This window comes from Daucus carota, chromosome 1, assembly GCF_001625215.2.
Source record: "Daucus carota subsp. sativus chromosome 1, DH1 v3.0, whole genome shotgun sequence".
Taxonomy (NCBI): domain Eukaryota; kingdom Viridiplantae; phylum Streptophyta; class Magnoliopsida; order Apiales; family Apiaceae; genus Daucus; species Daucus carota.
Window position 1 is genome coordinate 40,644,769 of NC_030381.2, and position 20,026 is coordinate 40,664,794.

Below are 20,026 nucleotides of genomic sequence, written 5' to 3' on the forward strand. Positions count from 1 at the left end.
CATTTTTCTCTGTAGTTCAATGGATCATCTCTAAAAACTGAACTTGTATTAATTCATTTCTCATATTTATATATTTTTATTGTTTTAGCTCTTCAAATTTAATAATTATTGTCTCATCTATTTAGTAACACATGCTTGATGTGTTTTATGACCGTGTATTTAAAAATTTATAAATTTTGAATATGTTTATGTTATATGATATTTTAAAATTAAAAAAATTATAGTTCTGGACCGGGAGGTGACTAAGAGCGTTTTCAAGGCTATAAAACTATTAGCTATATTATTTATTTGGCATATACAATTTTAGAAGATATGTAAAATCTGTAACACTCCCAATATAACTAATGATTATGACTAACCATTTTACCTATCAAAGATGCTCTAACAAAATATTTGACTCTGGCTCCTAGATAATTTTTGTTTTTAGTTCTTGTATCCGGATATATTCTTAAATATTTTTCTACATACATAATTTTCTCAAAAAATTATTACAAAACAATACATATAGATAGTAATAATATAAAATTGATATAGATAAGTGTATTTATGGTCTTGTTTTTTCTGGAACTGATTCAAGTAAAACTAAATCATAACAATGTTAGCAAAATAGTAAAGGTGGCTGGGTGGGAGGGGCTACTGGTGCTTGTTCATGCAAGAAACATGAATTGGTATGATTGTTGAGCCATTGGCTGATAATTTTTCATTTTCAGAAATGTCATCTTCTAGTCATGACCAGTTCTCCGACATGACAAAAATAAGTCCTCAGGCTATTCAAATAGTAGCAGATGCGAACCTAGATGATTACTTTGATGCATCTGGTAGTTCATTTGACTATGCAAGTTCAGCTTATGCTACGCAGCAAGTTCTTGCTAGTCGACAAACTCAAGACGGGGATCTAAAATCTGCTCACCGACGTTACATGCAAAAAGGTGAAATGATCCAGCCATTTGGTTGTATGTTAGCCCTGGATCCGAGAACATTGAAAGTGATTGCATTCAGTGAGAATGCTCCTGAAATGCTGACAATGCCTTCTGATGATGTTTCAAGTCTCGGTGGCAATATTGCTCTTCACTTTGGCGCGGATCTGAGAACCTTTTTTGATGCTCCTGGAATAGTTATCCTGCATAGAGCTTTCAGCTCTAAAGATCCCGTCCATTTTAATCCCATATTAGTCCGTTTGAAAACCTCTGGAAGAAGTTTTTATGCAGTGGTTCACGCAGTAGCACACGCTTTTATCATTGACTTTGAGCCGGTGAATACTATGGAAGACCCTGTAAGTGTTGCTGGGCCAGTTAATTCATATATGCTTGCACAGAAAGGAATTAAGAGGTTGCAGTGTTTGCCTAGAGGGAACATGCAAAAACTTTGTTCTGCGATGGTTGAAGAGATATTTGAAATCACCGGTTATGACAGGGTGATGGCCTATAAATTTCATGAAGATGAACATGGAGAAGTGGTAGCTGAGATCACGAAGCCAGGCCTTGAACCTTATCTGGGATTGCATTACCCCGCCACAGATATTCCTCAGGTAGCTCGCTTTCTCTACATGAAAAATATGGTCCGTATGATCTATGATTGTCGTGCAAAGCTTGTGAAGGTAGTGAAAGATGAAAATTTACAACTTGATGTCGTCTTGATTAGTTCAACTTTAAGGGGTCCTCACAGCTGCCATCAACTTTATATGCAAAACATGAATTCGCTTGCTTCTCTAGTAATGGCAGTTGTAGTCAATGAATTGGGTAAAGAAGAATTTGATACTTCTAGCTTACCAGGGTGGAAGGGCAAAAAACTTTGGGGACTAGTTGTGTGTCATAACACCACCCCGAAATATGTTTCCATATTCCTCCGAAATGCATGCCATTTGCTGGCAAAAGTTTTTGCAGTGCATATCAGCGAGCAGACAGGACTGGAAAGCCTTATTCTTGAAAATTCCATCATGCACACTCAAACTCTGTTGTGTGATAAGCTATTGCATGAAACTCCCCTTGGTATTGTGTCACGATGCCCAAATATGATGGATCTTATTAAATGTGATGGCGCAGTCTTATACTATGAAAATAAGTTTTATAAAATGGGAGTCACCCCGAGTGACTTTAAGATGTATGATATACTGACATGGATCAGCGTGCTTCATCCAGATTCTGCAGGTTTTATAACGGATAGCTTGTGTGGTTCAGTGTTCCCAGGGCATCTTTCTGTTTCGGATGGCATATGTGGGATGGCAGCAGTGAGGATATCTTCAAAATGTGTGCTTTTCTGGTTCAGAAATCACACTGATGCAGTTCTGAATTGGGGTGGTGCAAAGAATGAACCTGGTGAAATAGATGATGGCAGTAAAATGCATCCTCGGTCATCTTTTAAAGCTTTTAAGGAAGTTGTGAAAGCCAGAAGTGCACCTTGGAAGGACATTGAGATAAGTGCAATCCACTCCTTGCAACTTGCGTTATGGAACTCGTTAAACCATGGTGAAAACAAGGTTCCAAGTGCCACTGCAATCCAGATAAAACTTCAATCCTTAAACGTTCAAGGGATGCAAAATCAAACACTTATTGCCAGGATGCTCCAACTGATGGAGAAAGCGATGGTGCCAATATTGTCAGTAGATCCAGAAGGGCTGGTTAATGGATGGAACACAAAACTTGGTGAATTAACTGGTCTTGATACTAGTGCAGCCATAGGGGAAAATTTGCTCAGGCTCATAGAAGAAAGTTCAGTTGATACAGTGAAAAGGGTACTAGGGCTTGCGCTGCAAGGTAAAATTTTACAATTTTTTTTTTAATTTTCAATTTGCAAGGGATCTAACAATGTGCCTATATATATAGCATCTTTATGATATCTTGATCAAAATGCTATAGCTTCTAATCTATCAATTCAATTGACTCTAAAGGAACATTTTTTTTATAAGTTACTTGACAACCTATCCTGCAAACATATCAGCAAAAGAAACATACGTTTCGCATAAACCATCTGTTACACAACAACCAAAAAAATAAGATAATAGGAGCTGCTTCAGTCCTTTGCTTGATAATTTTGTTGGCACATTCTGTTCCTATTACTAGACATAGTTCTAATTACCTACTATCTTTTCTCTGTCAGGGAAAGAAGCGAAAAATTTCCGGTTCATAATTAAAACCTATGGACACCGAACACGTTATGGTCCAGCTATCTTACGAGTAAATGTTTTCGCCATCAGAGATCTTCTTGGCCATGTTGTTCACTTGTGCTTTGTGACAAATAATATAACAAGTGAAAACATTATTGTAGACAAATTTATTAGAAGAGAAACTGGCTATAAAGCTATTATGCAAAATATAAGGTCATTGAACCCCCCAATATTTGGCCCAGATGAATTTTGTAATTGTGTTGAGTGGAACCAAGCTATGACAGAGTTATCAGGATGGGGTAGAGAAGAGGTTGTAGGCAAGATGCTTCTGGGGGAGGTTTTCGGGACCCGTGCACCATTGTGCAGGCTCAAAAATGAAGAGGCTTTGGTGAATCTTGGTATTGCACTCAAAACTGCTCGCTATTGTCAAGAATCTGAAAGTATTAGCTTTGGATTTTTTGCACGGAGTGGAAGGTATATAGAATGTCTGCTCCGCACAAATAGAAGGTTGAATGCAGAGGGTGAAGCTACTGGTACCTTTTGCTTCTTGCAGCTAGCAAGTCCAAAGTTGATGCAGGTGTATCAATTTCAACGGATGACAGATCACACAACAGACAAAACAAAGGAAACAATAGCTTATTTTAAGCAGCAAGTAAACAGTTCTGTATCAGGGATTTTATATACCGGGAAGATGTTGGAAGGAATCGATTTGAATGAAGAGCACAAAAAAAGTCTTCATAAATGCCAGCTTCAGCTTAGCGAAATTCTTGATCACACAGATATTGATAGCATGATTGACGGGTATACACAGCTTAAGAATCTGTTATTGTTTCATTTACATTTCCTCAATTAGCAATCATGTTTGAGCTAAACTTTTGCAGGTACGTAAAGCTACAAGTGTCAGAGTTCAAACTCCATGAAGTGTTTGTGGCCTCTATGAGTCAAGTTATGAGGAGAATCATGGAAAAGAACATTCGTATGGTTAATGATTATGCGGATGATATAATGTCTGTGAAATTATATGGAGACGCACTGCGGCTCCAACAAGTCCTTGCAGATTTCATGTCAACCTGTGTTGGCCTTGCACCCTACGGTGGGCAACTAGGCGTGTCAGCTCGTTTGATCAACAATACTAATTCAGAGGACTCTGTTCAACCTGCAGTGAATTTCGAGCTCAGGTATAAAAAAAAGTTATTTGCAAAAACAGTATGTCTTTGTTACTCTTATATCCGCCTCGTGGTAAGGTAACTTATTTGAGGACATTAGCTATTGAACTTAACTAGTTGCATTCTGCGGTCCAGAATAACACATGATGGATGCGAGATACCAGAAGACTTGATGAAGCAGATGTTGGGAAGTGGTGCTAAATCTGAGGATGGCATGAGCCTGTTTGTTAGCAGAAAGATATGGAAAGTCATGAACGGAGATGTTGGATACTCGAGAGAGGATGGTAGATCTGTGTGGATCATATCTGCCAAATTTGCGGGAGCTGTCCAGTCTGATATATGAGAATGCAATATATGGTTTGTGCTTGCTGCTGCTGATGATGATGATGGGGAGTCGGAGTGTTTGTGTGTGATGCGATGTAAGACTCGTATTTACTGTTGTGCACTTATGTTTTCCTTTGGAACGATTCGTGTTTATGTTCTTGTTACTTTTCAACTGCTTCTGGGTGTATAAATGTTTCTAGTTGCGAACTTACTTTATCCCCAACAGCAGCAATGCATTGTTAAGTTGTAGTACAGAGTTTTGAGTGCACATGATATCATGGGCTACAACTAAGCCCATCTACCCTAACGCAGTCCAAACCCACTCTTTAATATACAAGAGGGGCATGTTGGTTTGCCACCAAGTCAGTCGGTTTATCTGGGTTTTAAATCATTTTAAATTGGAAAATGTATTTTTGTATAAGAAGTTTGAAGTTAGAATTTGACTTAAAATTAAAAATAAGTTAGAATCTAACTTTGATTTAGTTTGAGGTATTTAAAATTTCTTTTTATGAAAATGACGTCATGATTTATCGCTTATCCATACATCACTTCTATTTTTATTATAATATTATATATTAAATAATTCATAAGTCATAAATAAATCAAAATTACTCAAAAAAACATTCTAAACTTTCAATTTATCACATTAAGTTTCATTAAATCATAAATCACAATTATATGATTGGCCAAACTAGCTCAAAGTTTTTGGTCCAATTTATAAAGGTTTGTTTGAGCAACCAGAGTGTATGTATGCGTTGCTAGTGAATTGATCATTGTCACAAACAAAGCCAAGACAGAAGACCCGTATTGAGTGTCGTGGTGGTTATGTTTGCTCTCAAACAAATCACAAATGGAATGACCAATGACACGGATTTGACCTAGACCAGCCACTGAGTAATATCCAGGAACTTTTACACAATCTGGAATCTTGTACGAGGAGCTTAGGTGAATATGTCAACTAAAACCCGAAATTTATTAAATACTCCCTCCATCCCAAATTAGATGAGCTCGTTAATTTCGGTCACGTACTTTCAAATCTATTAACCGCATAGCTACATTACTTGTTTTTAAAATTTATTTTTGTAAATAAGAATTTAAATATGAAATTTTCATTTACAAAAAAAAACTAAAAAAATAAATTTTAAAACTATACAATCAATGCACTTTAAAAAAATAAATTTTAAAACTATACAATCAATGCACTTTAGTTTTAAGTTACTTTAAAACTAAAAAAACGAGACGGGGAAAGCATGTGGACACAGAAGCATGCATGAAGAGGAATAAAGAGGCAACTGCCAACAGCTGAAGCGGCCACACACTAAGTAGAGCTTTAATTACGACTGCATCACTCCTCCATCTACCTACCTTCCCCATTGCTTCAATTTTATTGCCGAAGACGACTAAGAGGATGGGTTTACTATTTACAAGGAGTATTAGAGTTGGGTCCTGTTCCACAGCAACCGCGTGTTAGATAAGGGTTATCTAACACACTGTACGGGGGCCGTTGGATTTATATTCCAAGGGCTCAGATTCAATTTTGGGTTTTTAATGTATCCGCGGTTATTTTCCGCGGAAGGGAAAACTCCCTATCCGCGGTTATTTACCGCGGAAGGGAGTTTTCCCTATCCGCGGTTTTTTATAGCGGATACATTAAAATCTCAGATTGGATCTGGGCCTTTGAAATATAGATCTAACGGCCCCCGTACAGTGTGTTAGATAACCCTTATCTAACAACCGGTTGTCAAGGAACAGGACCTATTAGAGTTATATGTGGGTAGTATTTAAATTTGTTGACATTACACAAAATTGAGACATCACAACCCCCAACTGTTTCCGTGTTAGCATTCATTTCGTGTCACTTCTCCTTTATTGACTTATTCCTCTTCCCATACATTTATGATTTATATGTTTGTTATTTTTTACTACTTGCACCCATTCACTCCATTTTATTTAAGGGGCTAATACTACAATTATACTGGTGAAGTTTGATTATGAGTGTGTATGTAACCATGTATGGGCCAAATTGGTGCATAAATTGGATACGAGTAACTATCACTCTGCAGAATAAGTCATATGGCTATCGCCGGTACTACATGGAGTATATTGTGTGCTGTCATCCTACACCTTTGTTGAATTTCTAATGGAGTATTTGTGTGCCATGATTTTGGGAAAAGGCTCCACACAATTTACATAAATGATGTGCAAAATAATATAGGTGAACTCAAATATCATTTATTAATATCGGATAATCGAGTATTTTTAATTTTAGAAGTAAACACTAGATCGTGTCGTGTTTTGTTCTTTTAACCCCATCAAAACGACAACATTCTATGTTTTTAACTTGAGCGAAACGCTACATACATCGTGCAGCGTTTTGTTCTTTTAATCAAAAAATTGCTACATGAAGTAGTGTTTTCGATTAATATCGAGAACGCTACACGATATAGCGTTAAATAAGTGATATTCGGAACATTTTTTTCATATCTTGGTATTTGAAATACTAAAATTTTAAATTGCAATAGTGAGGCCAACAGTACCTCATGATTTTTTATCTTTGAAAATTTTATGCATCGAAGAAAAATTAAACTCTAATGATTATACCATCATCGGATCAAGAGATTATTGTTAATTTATAGAAGTCTAATACATATCATTTCATATATCTGTCCCCCCTTCAGTGTCAGCAGCCCACGACATGGATAGCAAAGGAAATCAAAATGGAAAAATATGAAATAAATAAAGACAGGAGTGACCACACAAGAACAATAGTATTACCAGCATCACTAGAGAGATGGAAATGGCAGGAGCAGAAGAATCCAAAGCTCACCACAATCAAATAAACGACGTCCACCACTCTCGAAAGCCAAAATCAAAAACAAGACCAATCTGCATATGCCTCGCATTAACAGGCCTAATCCTCCTCTTAATAATCATAATCATAGTCATCCTAGCCTTCACAGTTTTCAAACCCAAGCGTCCCACAACTACCATAAACTCACTAACTCTCCAAGCTTTCAACTTCAAACTAAACCCTCTCCCTCTGGAGATCCACCTCAACGTCACTCTCGACGTAAACATCCTCGTCAAGAACCCCAACAAAGTGGCCTTCAGGTACACCAACACGTCCGCGTCTCTTAAGTTCAAAGACCAGGTCATTGGAAATGTTCCCATTCCGCCTGGCAAGATAAAGCGCGATGGCTCCACTCCTCTGAACCTCACGCTCACCGTAATGGCTGATCGGCTGCTCGCTGATCCTGATTTGTACTCGGTGCTGCTCGGATCAGGGAGCCTGCCGCTGTCCACGAGTACAAGAATCAAAGGGAGGGTGAGGATACTGAAGCTGTTTAATGTACATGTTGTGTCGGATAGCGCGTGTGATCTTAAGATTAGTGTTCAGAGCAGGAGCATTGAGCAGCAGACATGTCAGTACAAAACCAAAGTATAGTTTACTCCTATTAGTATTTCTTGTTTCCTTTGCTTTAGATGTTTTATCTCTGTTACATACTTTGAAACTCATGTTGTTATATTTTTGTTGTTCCTTGATTCGTTAATAGTGCCATATTTTTTGTTTGTGTAGTTCCAATTTTGACGATATTATGAATCATAAAGTGTCTGCAGCATCGGTTTGACCTCCAAAAATTTACTCTAGCCTGGTTAATTTGAACAAGTTAATATGTTAAATATTTTAGAATATGAACATAAATATGATTTTGGTAGGATATTTTGTAATCTTGGTTCCGCCACTACCAACAGATCATGCTCCGCTGCTATGTATCTTTGTGAGTGTTTATTATGGCGGTATTTGGTTCATGGTTAATAAGTCCGGTTAACATCAGAATCATAAATCATGTCTTAGTGTTTGGATTAGGCACATGTATGAGATGGGAACCCCATTCTCACTTGATGCATAAATCATTCCTTACGTAACCTTGAAATAGTCATTCCCAAATAAGAAATAAGGCCATGAGGGTGGAAGGGTAGAGATTACAAGAGCATTCTCAGAGGCCAGAGAACAATTACTTTATGTCAAGCCAAGTTTGTGAATCAAGCAAGTTATCTGATAAAGAAAAGGCTAACTAGAAACTAGAACACACATTATCACTTTGTTGTCTACGGTGTTTAAGCGTAAGGCTTTTCGGGTAAATAAGATTTTTGTCTGTCCCTCACAACTCGATAAAAAGTGGAGGACAATGGTTAGCAACCCTTCGTTTCGTTTTCTTTTATATTGTCGCATCATATTTTTGTGAAGTAACCAAGTCTTACATGATTGATTGTATATTATTCATTTCCTAATTCTTTATCGTGTTAAGCAACTTGTGTCCATTATGTTATTACACATTTTTTCCTTGTATTCTAACTCATTACTTGATCATTAAAACGGTATTTTATCTTTCCTATATTTTAATTAACTTTCTTATGTCATCGCATAATTTGCTTGGCTTTTATAAAAATTGTAACCATAAATTCCAGCATAAGTTTTGCTCAAAACTTATATTAAGTAACAGGAATAATATTTGCTGATTTATCAAACTGAATTTAATATTTTAATTAAAACTGAATATCGATATCAAAAATTAATTTTTTAAGATAGTTAAAAAAATAGTACCAAATAAAAAAAAGAGACAACACTAAAAATAACAAACTATCGTTAAAATTATCAGTATCACAAGCTACCAACAAAAAATTAAATTATGATTCACAACCCAAGTTACTAACTAATATATCAAGATCCACAAGTATTCTACAGCCCAAATTCCTTGAAAATCAACTGCATGAAAAACTATAGAACAACATTTCATAAAATATAAAAATCGAATACTACATACCATTCCTCACCAGTTAGATAAATTGAATTAGGATTGTTATACATATATTTGCCATATATAATATAAATATTTATAACAATTTTATTTATGATCCATTTCGATCAAAGTAATACTATATATCCAAAAAAAAATTCAAAATGACATAACAGCCAACTAATTTATTTTAGACAAAAAAATTACTTTAATCAATTGGTTTGTACGCATCAAAAAGATCTCTCATTACTATGAGTAGAACCGATACCAACTAATATTTGATAAAAAAAAAAAAAAAATTGTGAACAATTTTTGAAATGACCAACATTTTCCTTTCTATAATTTGAGTTTTTCTGTTTATTTGATAAAAAAAAACAGAAATACCGAAATATATAAAAAATCATAACCTAATTTTCGATTAACCAAACCAACGGTCAAAACTTAAACGAGCTGAGCATTCCAGTTGTATCTATCCCGAATCCGGTTTATCAACAGAATGTTCAACCCTATGTTTAGGTGCTTTAACCGCATGATAAAATTTATTATTTTTTATATTTTCCTATTGTAAATAAAATTTGATTATATATTTGTATTCATAAAAGAACTATTCATAAAAAAACTTACAAAATAGTAACTTAAGGATAATGTGAACTATGCGGTCAAAGCACCTTGGGACCTATAAAACTAAACGGAGTATAACTCAAGACCAACCATATAAAGAACATACCAGCAGCAAGATGCAAATTTCTAAGGTAAGAAACCACTTCCGGTGTTTGAAGGTACATAACCTATATTTGACGCAACTAATGTTTCCAATACTTAAAACACACTAAACTCGTCTTCAGGGGTTTTTCATTCATCCATCTGTGTTGAGAAAGTCTAAATATTCTAATAGAAATTAACCTAACCAGAGCCGCTGATAGAGGTTCCAACTTGATCTTCCAGAAATCGAACAACAACAGTAGTAATATTATCAGCACTGCCCCTCTGGTAAGCTTCTTGCATTAATCTTTTTGCTGCCTCTTCCGGATCCTGAATTGGCTTGACCATCCCAACAGCTTCCTGATAATGAATTTAATATAAATAATGGCAGTCCATCTTGTTCAAAGGCCATTGACAAAACAACATATAGACACCAAATGACCATGACAGGTTTTCTACTGAAAAGGATACTTTACAAACCTCGTTTGTGACAACATCCCATAGCCCATCACTAGCGAGGATAAGAAATTCAAGTGAGCTATCAACCTTCTCTTCCTGTACTTACCAGAATATGCACATAAGTACTCGAACAATGTTACAAAAGGACAATTCATATGCAGCGGTGCAAAAATCCAAAAAAAAAAAAAAAAGACTGCTACAAGAGGATGCGATTATCTGCTGCCGCCAGTAAGAAGTCATTCGAACATGCCAAAATTTGTATAATTGGGAAAGTTTATCATAAGGGTGGCGATTATAAGATTGTTTTGTTATGCGGCTTGTTACAGCTATAAATTCTTGCATTTTTGAATCCAACTGGACGAAGTCTAGCTTGTGGCAAAACTACTTGAACAGCCTTGTAATTTAGTTGTGAAAGACACTTGTGCACTTCACAATAGAGAGTAATATGCACATAGGAACACTTAATAAACATCCTTCTTACTTGGCAAAAATTAATAACAACTAAAAAGATCCTTCTTTGATAAAGAACATTAATAATTACAACGGCTGGTTAGCACACTTGCTAGTTAGTAGTTACAATGTTGGCCCTCAAAAAGGTTGCAGGCACAATACTCTCACATAAGCAGGGAACGGGAACCAAAAGGTCAGATGTACCATCTTCGCCTTATTTCTCATGCCAGTATATGACCAGCAATGCGCAGGTATAGTTGATTCAAGTACAATACCTAATTTTATGAAAAAACATTATTTTGAAATTAAAAGCGAATAAGTTTGACATTATACTATAATATATTGGTTTATTAGTGTTGATTTAAATATCAGTACCCTGTTTCGTTGACTTATTTGTATTAGTCCCAATTTTTTAGGGGCCAGGACTATCTATTAGGCTTTCTTATTAAGGTTTGAGTCCTAAATGCTTTTATGCAATCACTCACATTATAAATTTTTATATTTTATTAGTGGGTGTTGAGAATTACTCTCTTGTTATAGGATGTAGTCAAACATAATTTTCTTTCCCTGGGAATTCAACCAGTTGATCTTCTTGTTGTTTTTCCTGTTTCTTCACATAAACTTCCTAAATCACATACTATAACTCTACACACACGAGGACATAAATTACATATAAAATAGTAAAAATCAATTTTATGTACAGATATAAATGAGGTTTGTTCCTGAACTTCAGCATTTAACACAAGTCACGAGTCGGACCTGAATTTCAGGATCAGCAACAACATACTGCTTCAACAGTCTATCACCAAAAGCACGAGAAACAGCAAGCACGCCTCCCACTCTCCAAGTTCCTGTTGAAAATATCCGTGTGTAATCAAGAATCAAATTAATAAATTATTAAATTAACTTCATAGTTGAAAATGCATTCATATTCTCCCCAATACTTGTTGCATTTACGAAAGTTAGAGACATGCCAAAAAGGTATACATACCTGCCCACATAACAAATCCTCCAGCATCTTCAATCCGTTGGCGCTCATCTGTTTGGTCTGGCTTGTGGTCACGAGATACAGCAATAGCTACAAGATGCAAGGATGTAAAGATGTAAATCAGGGATCCGTAACAAAAAGATTTTACTTCGAAGAAAGTAAATATTATATGCAGTAAATACTCATCATATAGCAACTAAAGTATTTTGACGGGAGTATGTAATCTTGTGCAAAAATGACAAAAAAATAACCATCCTGATTATGATAGTGCATACTATGTGTATTGTGTGCTCTGGGAGTGATTTACCCCTAAAATAAACAAAAGCTCGAGCAGACAACTTTAGTATGTTTAGTAGCTGATACAATTCATGTAAATAACATGCAGAACTAGCATTCTGATAAAAGTAATGACGTGCCAACGCTGAATCTTCTCTTCCTTTCAGATGGCACACACATTCAGATTCAGATATAATCATAACACGTCCATTTTAACTTAACAGCTTGCTGTTCAAAAATAAGCCATTACGATATAGTATTTGAACACTAATATCCAGAGAGATACACATGACTAGTATAACCGTAAATTTCATTGAGAACTTTAAATTGGAATTAAGTGGATGAACTTTACACCTCATGAGGTATCTGGATCACTGTAACAAACAAATGGGGTGAACAAGCTCATTCAATATTGTCCATCATTTTTTAAAATTAATGATAAAAATCTCTGGAAAGCCTCATAAAGGCTTGTTTAGTAGTAACAACTACACCTTAATATTGTTTGTGCCAGTGTTCATCTGGAACAGGAAACAAAAACTGATATTCAGTAAACATTTCTGACAGGAGATGTGGAACAGCAAAAACCATTTTCAGAGCAGAAAATCAATATCACAATAAGTTGATCCTTCATTCCTTCTAGTAAAGGACAACACTATTAGAATTCTAAGGGTGTCCATGATCCAAGCATTCCATCAGCACAAAGTTACTTTACTTACCCGACACTATTTTGGTTTTTCTGGTTTGACATTAAATTGTTCTCTAAGTCAGTATTTTGACCAGTTTGAGAGACAGGAAATAATAATATACAGCAACAGAAAAAGAAACAGTTCACAAAGAGGCTTTCAAAACAAATAGTTCTAGCGAACTTACAGACCAGTCATCGCACACATTATCTTTAATCCACTAACATCGTATAATAAGGTATAATAATAAGTTTTATCAAGAAGGTTTGAACTCCAAAATAGAATTTAATTATATTAAAGTGACAACAGGATCTGAAAAGCAAAATACTTCTTTTAGTAATTCTCAATTGCAGAAATATATATACTTAGACACCTATGCTCTAGAGAGTATCCACCAGGCTAAGGCCCAGGAATAGAAAGTAAAAACTTACTACAACTGAAAGACATCAGAGAGCAGAACATCTGTACCGTGTGTGTGTATTAATATTACGTCGAATTATAAATAAAAGTCTTGTACGCCCCAATAAGCATGCAGTCGCAGCAATCGACCCGAATTAGTTGAAATCTTTAAAATTTAGTCACTTATTATTAGATAAGAACAAACAACACCAGAACGAGAACACTAGTTATGATGCATTAAATAAGTTTGTACTCTACTAATTTCCCTGCTCCTGTACTAATAACCCTGCTCCTCCAGTCAGACTGGGCGTGTCCCAATAAGCCACTGTTTCAAACAGATCCCCTAGAAACCATATGTGCAGCTATCTCAGCATGCTGCTAACAACATTGGAAGTGGTCCCGTCCCGCATAACTCAAGCAAAGAAGATCATATATAAAGTGAAAAGATCGATCACAGTGTCACCAACATATATACTTAAGGAAGTGGAGAAAAAAGAAAGAGCAAGAGAGGAGAATAAAGAACTCTGTAGAACATACCCTCAAGATTTTGTTTGTCAGTCTTTATACTTATGAACAAGAAATATATCTATAATATCGGTCTTGCACAACAGTTGCCACTAGAGAGTCTAGAATTATGATTAATTTAAGACTCATTAGCCTTAATAATGTTAGGCTGAATCACATGGTTACATTCATGATGATGTCTGTCTGGTGACCAGAACTGGCTGAAATTTACAAAAATAAATAACCAGAATTGACAACTTGTTTACCTAAACTATTGACCAGAAGTGTTTACAGTTTCTTCAGTACATAAATAACCCATCCTATGTTCATTTGACTGCATATACTATATTAACAAAAAAAAAACTAAATATAGTTACAACCCTTTTAATGATCCTAGACAATGTAAATTTAGTTTGTGTTGGTGATTGCAAGTATAACAATTACATAGATTCAACACCGATTTAACCATTTTGCGAAGTTGAAATATAGTTCGTGGTCAAACTTGGTTCCAGTTCCCCGCCAATTTTTAATATGGTTACTTTTACAAAAACAAAATATTGAAATTGAGCTCATACTGTGAACTTTCAGCTTCTATAGAATGTAAATTGTGGATCACTACGATCAAAATTATGTCTAGCAAGCACAAGGATTGTTAATGAGTATACACATATGCAACAGTTGTGTACCATCCCCATATATTTACAAATCTAATATACTACAAATATAATATATATGTATATGTACATACAAATATAATATTGGAGAGGATGGAACGAGGGAAAGAATCGAACGGAACGCTGTAACCAAAACTGAATGGGCGTGAAAGGATGTAAGAGAGACGAGTACACTAAAATGAGTGAAAATACTTTCTATATATGTATATCACATTCATTCACCTCAAACAAACACGACATAATTAATAATGCAAGGAATGGAATGAAAAAAGTCCTGGAAATAAATAAATTTTTAACCATAATATAGGACAAATTCCATTTCATTCACCCGACCAAACACAATAATAGGTTCCTTGCATATTACAATAGTTTTCGAGTAGTAACGAATAACTAAAACAGCTTTATTCATTCCGCTGTAGAACAAATATATTTGTTCAACTCTGTCCATGTTAAGAGCTCATTCAGAAATTTTTACTTTTTAGCGGGCATTTATCTTTACCACCAATAAGAACCCAAAACATTAATTAAATACCTAATAGATAACTGCTACTCCCTCCACTTCAATTTACTTTACATGTCCACTTTGAAAAAAAATTATGTTTCAAATTACTTGTCCACTTCAACTTTCAATGCAAAATTATATTTCCAAAGTCAATTCTACTCCATATATCTCTTATTTATATTTCCTAGATCAATCTCACTCCACATGTTATGGTCATTCAATGCAATTAATTTGTGAACATCTACTTTTCTTAAACTGTGTGATTTTTTGGAAGTGGACATTTATTTTGAAACGGAGGGAGTATTACTTTTAATAGCTTGCCCAAGGGAGTAAAAGTGGCGCACTTAAGTGCAACATGACAGGTAATTGGACATACAAAACTGTTTGTCTTCTACTGCCTCGTATATGCCAAGGCAATAAAACTTAGTCGAAGTAAATTTTAAAGAAAAAGGAAATTTACCAATCCAAGAAAAAAAAACAATTTTAAGAATTACCATTGCCACCCCTGCTGATTACAGCTCTGGAATCCCCAACATTTGCTACAAGTAAGCGATCACCGACAAGGATTGCTGTGGAAGCTGTGGATCCAGCATCTCTGTGTTGATTATTTTCTGATTTTAGAAACTCGGAGTCTGTATGGTTATATGCATCCGCTGCAAACAGTAACATCATAAACACGGAGTTCTTACAAAAATAATGGTGAGGAAAAAGTAAACATATGTATTAGACTGTTTTGTGTTGCTCATAAAAAAATTGTCAGTTTTTTGTAAAATAATTAATTGATCATATTTAGATTATGGCAGTTTGTTATTGTGAATAGTATAAACTTTCATAACATAGTATAGATAACTGAGATAGTGACAGAATAAAGTAGATTTCTATATGAATCCTTGCAACTTCCATTGTACAAGATCTCAATATAATATATTCTAATATATTGATTACAATTTTGGAATATTATATAAACGCTTTATATTCGAAACTGATTATATATCTTAATTTGTGCTGGTTCAACTGATGACATATAGGTTATCACCTACTTCATATAGTTTACACATTAAAAGTTATATATAGGATAGGGACAATACCTATTGCCAATTTTGTATCAGATATAAATTTTGGATGACTGATGAGATAATTAAAGAGATTTTCTTTAACATATTCTGCAGCACGAGCACCACCATGACCTGTATAAACACAGGAAGCACATAAAATTTACTTCTGAGGAGCCCTCAAAGTGGTTGTTACTCGAATTGTAAATATATAACAAAGGCATCAAACTCAAGTAACATCAATCAAGTAATCAGTGGACGGAGTAAAAATTGCAAATGCATTGTAATGTCTTTATATTAAATAACGTGTATAATTCCATAATAGGAATATAGGATATTAAGTCATGGCTACAAAGGGAAAAACATGAAAACCATTCTATGATGATAATCTCCACAAAAGTAAGGGAAACTAACTCTTACAACAGCTAAAGCTACCTTTTAAGATAATACCTTACCGTTCTTTTTAATATTTTTTTACATAACATCATTATATATTGACATTTGACACTATTACAATGACAAGCACTTGTCTGTACTTAAATATGTTGTATAAGCAGGCCCAGAGTTAAAGATGGCTACTCCACTCACAAAATACATTACAATCAAACTTATAGGAATAACCAAGCTCGCGTAGTTTGCAGGTGCAAGTTTTGATAGGTGATACACTGTGATAGCAATAACTGGAGTCTAATAAACAAAGATACAATGACCCTCACCATCAAAAACTCCGAACAGACCAATTATCTCTCCGTTAACACCATCTATCCTTGTCTCATAAAAATCCTCCATGGAAGATCGCTTCCCAGGCGAGCTTGCATAACCATAGCTAAACTTTCCATTTTGACTGTCACAATCAAAATTTTTCTTAATAAGTCCTGATCATATACAATAAATAATAATTTAATATTCAATGAACCATTCTTATTATGAAACAATATCTTAACCTATGCATGATTAAATGACCTAACTATGATAATGGAAAAAATAATCAGATATATACAACAAATATTTTGAGAGAATAGAAGTAAGGTGGTCTAACAAGCTGAATAGCCTTTCAAAATTCCACACCAAAAACCGATAACCACAATCAACCTGGAGTAGTGAAAAGGGGGGGACTTCTGCAACGGGCTCAATGATAATCAGATAATTAAAGTGCACTAAATGACTATAATACAAACAATTACATCTTGTTAAGGAACAAACCTAGATGAATACTTTTTATAGGAAAAGACAGACTGATGCATGAAAAAACTAAAAGTAAACAAAAGAAGTAACACGACTGTGCGATACACCACAAATCAGTACCCAAAGCAGATTCCACCTTTATAAGCATGTTATCAACCAACATTTTTTAGAGAACCGAGTTCATATAATCAACTGTAAAAGCCATAATCATCTTTAGGTATGTATAGATAGAGAATAGAACCCCACAAAGCCGCAACAACCAGATTGTAATTAATACATCCCACCCTATTAATACTTTAAAAGAAGAGTAACAAAGAAACCCTGTAGTGTCGATCACAAGATGATCATCCCTGTACCCATAACCACCTCACATAGTCAGCACTAGTGGGGTATATATAGGCACATGGGGCTACAACAAGGTGAACTATGCGCAATACACACACACACACACACACAATATTGAACCATGGTCCATAATTCAATACTTATTCATTGCAATCTATATATGTTGATGTGTGTTAAAAAGACTTTTATGCGAACATAATAATATACATTATGCAAATCATCTTATTAAGTGTAAAGCTAATGATTAAAAAACAGGTTCCTCACATAATGACATTATTACCAAATACGTAAGATATAGTAGTACGTTGCACCAACTTTAGAATATCATACTGACATAAGGTGAGACTGATGTGTGTAATATAGGTTGTAAGTGGTCAGTTAAAGATGGTTAAAAATAACAATCATAATTTAATGAAGAGCATACCATCTTCTTCCACGTAGTAACCCAACAAAGAAAGATTCAGATCAGTTATTCTATTACAAAACATACTTGTCGGGACAAGGTAAGAACATGATGTATGTCTAAATCATCTTATTTCTTCCTATCCAGTTTCAGGTGTTTTCTTTTTTAACATATTCCTCAGTTCATTTCCTCATTTCTTGTAACTACTATCAACAAGTATGTAACCAATCAAAAGACTGAATACTCACAACATAATCCAATTTCCTGAATATACGAAAACAAATCAATTGCTATCCGCCAAACTAAATCAGTATAACCCAGTTAATGCACACACATCAATAACAATACTGAACAAAAAAAATTATATGCAAGCTATATGCTCCACAATAACAAATCAAATCCGGATTGCAGGATTGCATGTAAAAAGCATACATTGACTAGTAGATGTATGTACATAGCAACTACACAAATAATCATGTAAAAAACACATTTGATATACATACAAACAAGTGAATACATCCATACGGGAGGGAGAGAGGGGGGGAGAAGGAGAGAGGGAAGGAGAGAGGGGGGGAGAGAGAGAGAGAGAGAGAGAGAGAGAGAGAGAGAGAGACCTGAGACCGCCACCGGAAACAGGAGAATCAGATTGACCAGGAACCTGGCTAGCCGATGGCACAACAGAATTCAAGTATCCCATAGCAATCACCAACAACAAATACACACCACTAGTGGATTTAATAATTGCGGTAGCTCTAATTAGGTTTTCAAACAAAATGAGATGATCAAATCAAACCTGTAGAAATAAAAGTCAATACAGATAAACACATAGATCACAACTAGATGCACAATTAATAAAATAAAATAAAAGGATTAATATACCAGAAATGAATGAAACAACTGCACAAGGCATGATGAAAGAAAGAGTAAACAAGGAGAAAGAAGAAGAATACTCAACATACACTGTGTAGCTACTGCGTGCTTCTCGCTGCTTTTCTTCTTTTCTTTGTTTCTTTATTACTCCCTCCGTCCCTCTCGATTATATACGTTTGTATTGGACACGGAAATTAAAAAAAGTGTATAAAGTAATGTAAAGTAATGGGAAAGAGAAAGAAAAGTAGGTAAAGTGGTGGGACCCACAAATATTTAAGTGATAGATTTGAAAAAGTAGATGAAGTTAGTGGGTGGGTGAGATTTTTATATTATAAAAATTTATTATTTTGGGAAAGTTTTGGAATGTATAGAATTGAATAGGACATCCCGAAAAGGAAAGTGTATAGAAATCAAAGGGACGGAGGGAGTACTAGTTTCTAGAGAGAGAAAATTTGTCTGTGTGTATTTATAGACAGGCATAGAGGATGAGGTGGCATATATTGTAATACTACATCATCTATCATTCATTATTTTCTGTTGCGAGTTTGGTGAGTAGATGATGAAATTGATTGTTTTCTTGAGATTTCTTCCTCTTCTTATTTCAGGGGCGTTTGGACTTTGGATTAAGAGCAATGAGGTGTACTATGAGTGATAAGCAAATAAGTTAATAAAGTGTTTGAAAAAAAAGTAGAAGCTGTGAGAGAGTTAAGTTAGCATTTTCAGCTTTTTAAAAATATTTCTATTTCTTTATACAAACGGGTCAGGAAAAGCAACCACCACCTAAATACACTATTCAGTGTTCCTATTCAGTGTTCTCAAGCCACTTCATTAATTGTCAATATTATTTGGCCATTCTAAATAAGTTTAAAAGAAGTGTTCCGTGAACATTTATGTAAAAACTTAAATATCTTAAAATAAATTAATATACATTATATTATATTTTAAATTAATTAATTACTCAAATTTGATTAATATTAAACTACAGGATAACTAAAAATTAAATATGAAACTATTATTACCAAATAATATTAGGGCATTCACCAAAAATGCCCTTTTTTGAAATATTTTTACAATATTATTATCTTCTGAATATATTTATAAATATATTGTTCAAATAAATACAATCAAATATAATTCATATT

At 34.6% G+C, this 20,026-nt stretch overlaps 3 protein-coding genes across 4 annotated transcripts; 2 read left to right on the forward strand and 1 right to left on the reverse strand.

Moving 5' to 3' along the window:
- The first annotated feature begins 712 nt into the window (after positions 1–712).
- Positions 713–4,795, forward strand: LOC108222704 (phytochrome A1). The gene is made up of 4 exons (XM_064086466.1): positions 713–2,753; positions 3,073–3,904; positions 3,985–4,281; positions 4,405–4,795. The coding sequence occupies exons 1-4, from the start codon at positions 713–715 to the stop codon at positions 4,610–4,612; spliced, it is 3,378 nt and encodes a 1,125-aa protein (XP_063942536.1). The 3' UTR covers positions 4,613–4,795.
- Positions 4,796–7,271: 2,476 nt separating this feature from the next.
- Positions 7,272–8,169, forward strand: LOC108193870 (uncharacterized). The gene has a single exon (XM_017360711.2). The coding sequence runs from the start codon at positions 7,385–7,387 to the stop codon at positions 8,036–8,038; it is 654 nt and encodes a 217-aa protein (XP_017216200.1). The 5' UTR covers positions 7,272–7,384; the 3' UTR covers positions 8,039–8,169.
- A 1,938-nt stretch (positions 8,170–10,107) lies between these two features.
- LOC108205526 (probable protein phosphatase 2C 59) lies at positions 10,108–19,035 on the reverse strand. Of its 2 annotated transcripts, none has more exons than XM_017375518.2 (9): positions 18,974–19,035; positions 18,629–18,807; positions 16,798–16,925; positions 16,118–16,216; positions 15,524–15,682; positions 11,995–12,081; positions 11,763–11,854; positions 10,575–10,649; positions 10,108–10,454 (listed from the first exon to the last, which is right to left on the reverse strand). In XM_017375518.2, exons 2-9 carry the CDS (start codon positions 18,709–18,711, stop codon positions 10,296–10,298), a joined length of 882 nt encoding a protein of 293 aa, XP_017231007.1. In that variant the 5' UTR covers positions 18,712–18,807; positions 18,974–19,035; the 3' UTR covers positions 10,108–10,295. The 2 variants fall into 2 exon arrangements, with proteins under 2 accessions (XP_017231007.1, XP_017231008.1); XM_017375519.2 differs by having other exon boundaries at positions 18,894–19,016.
- Positions 19,036–20,026: the final 991 nt, after the last annotated feature.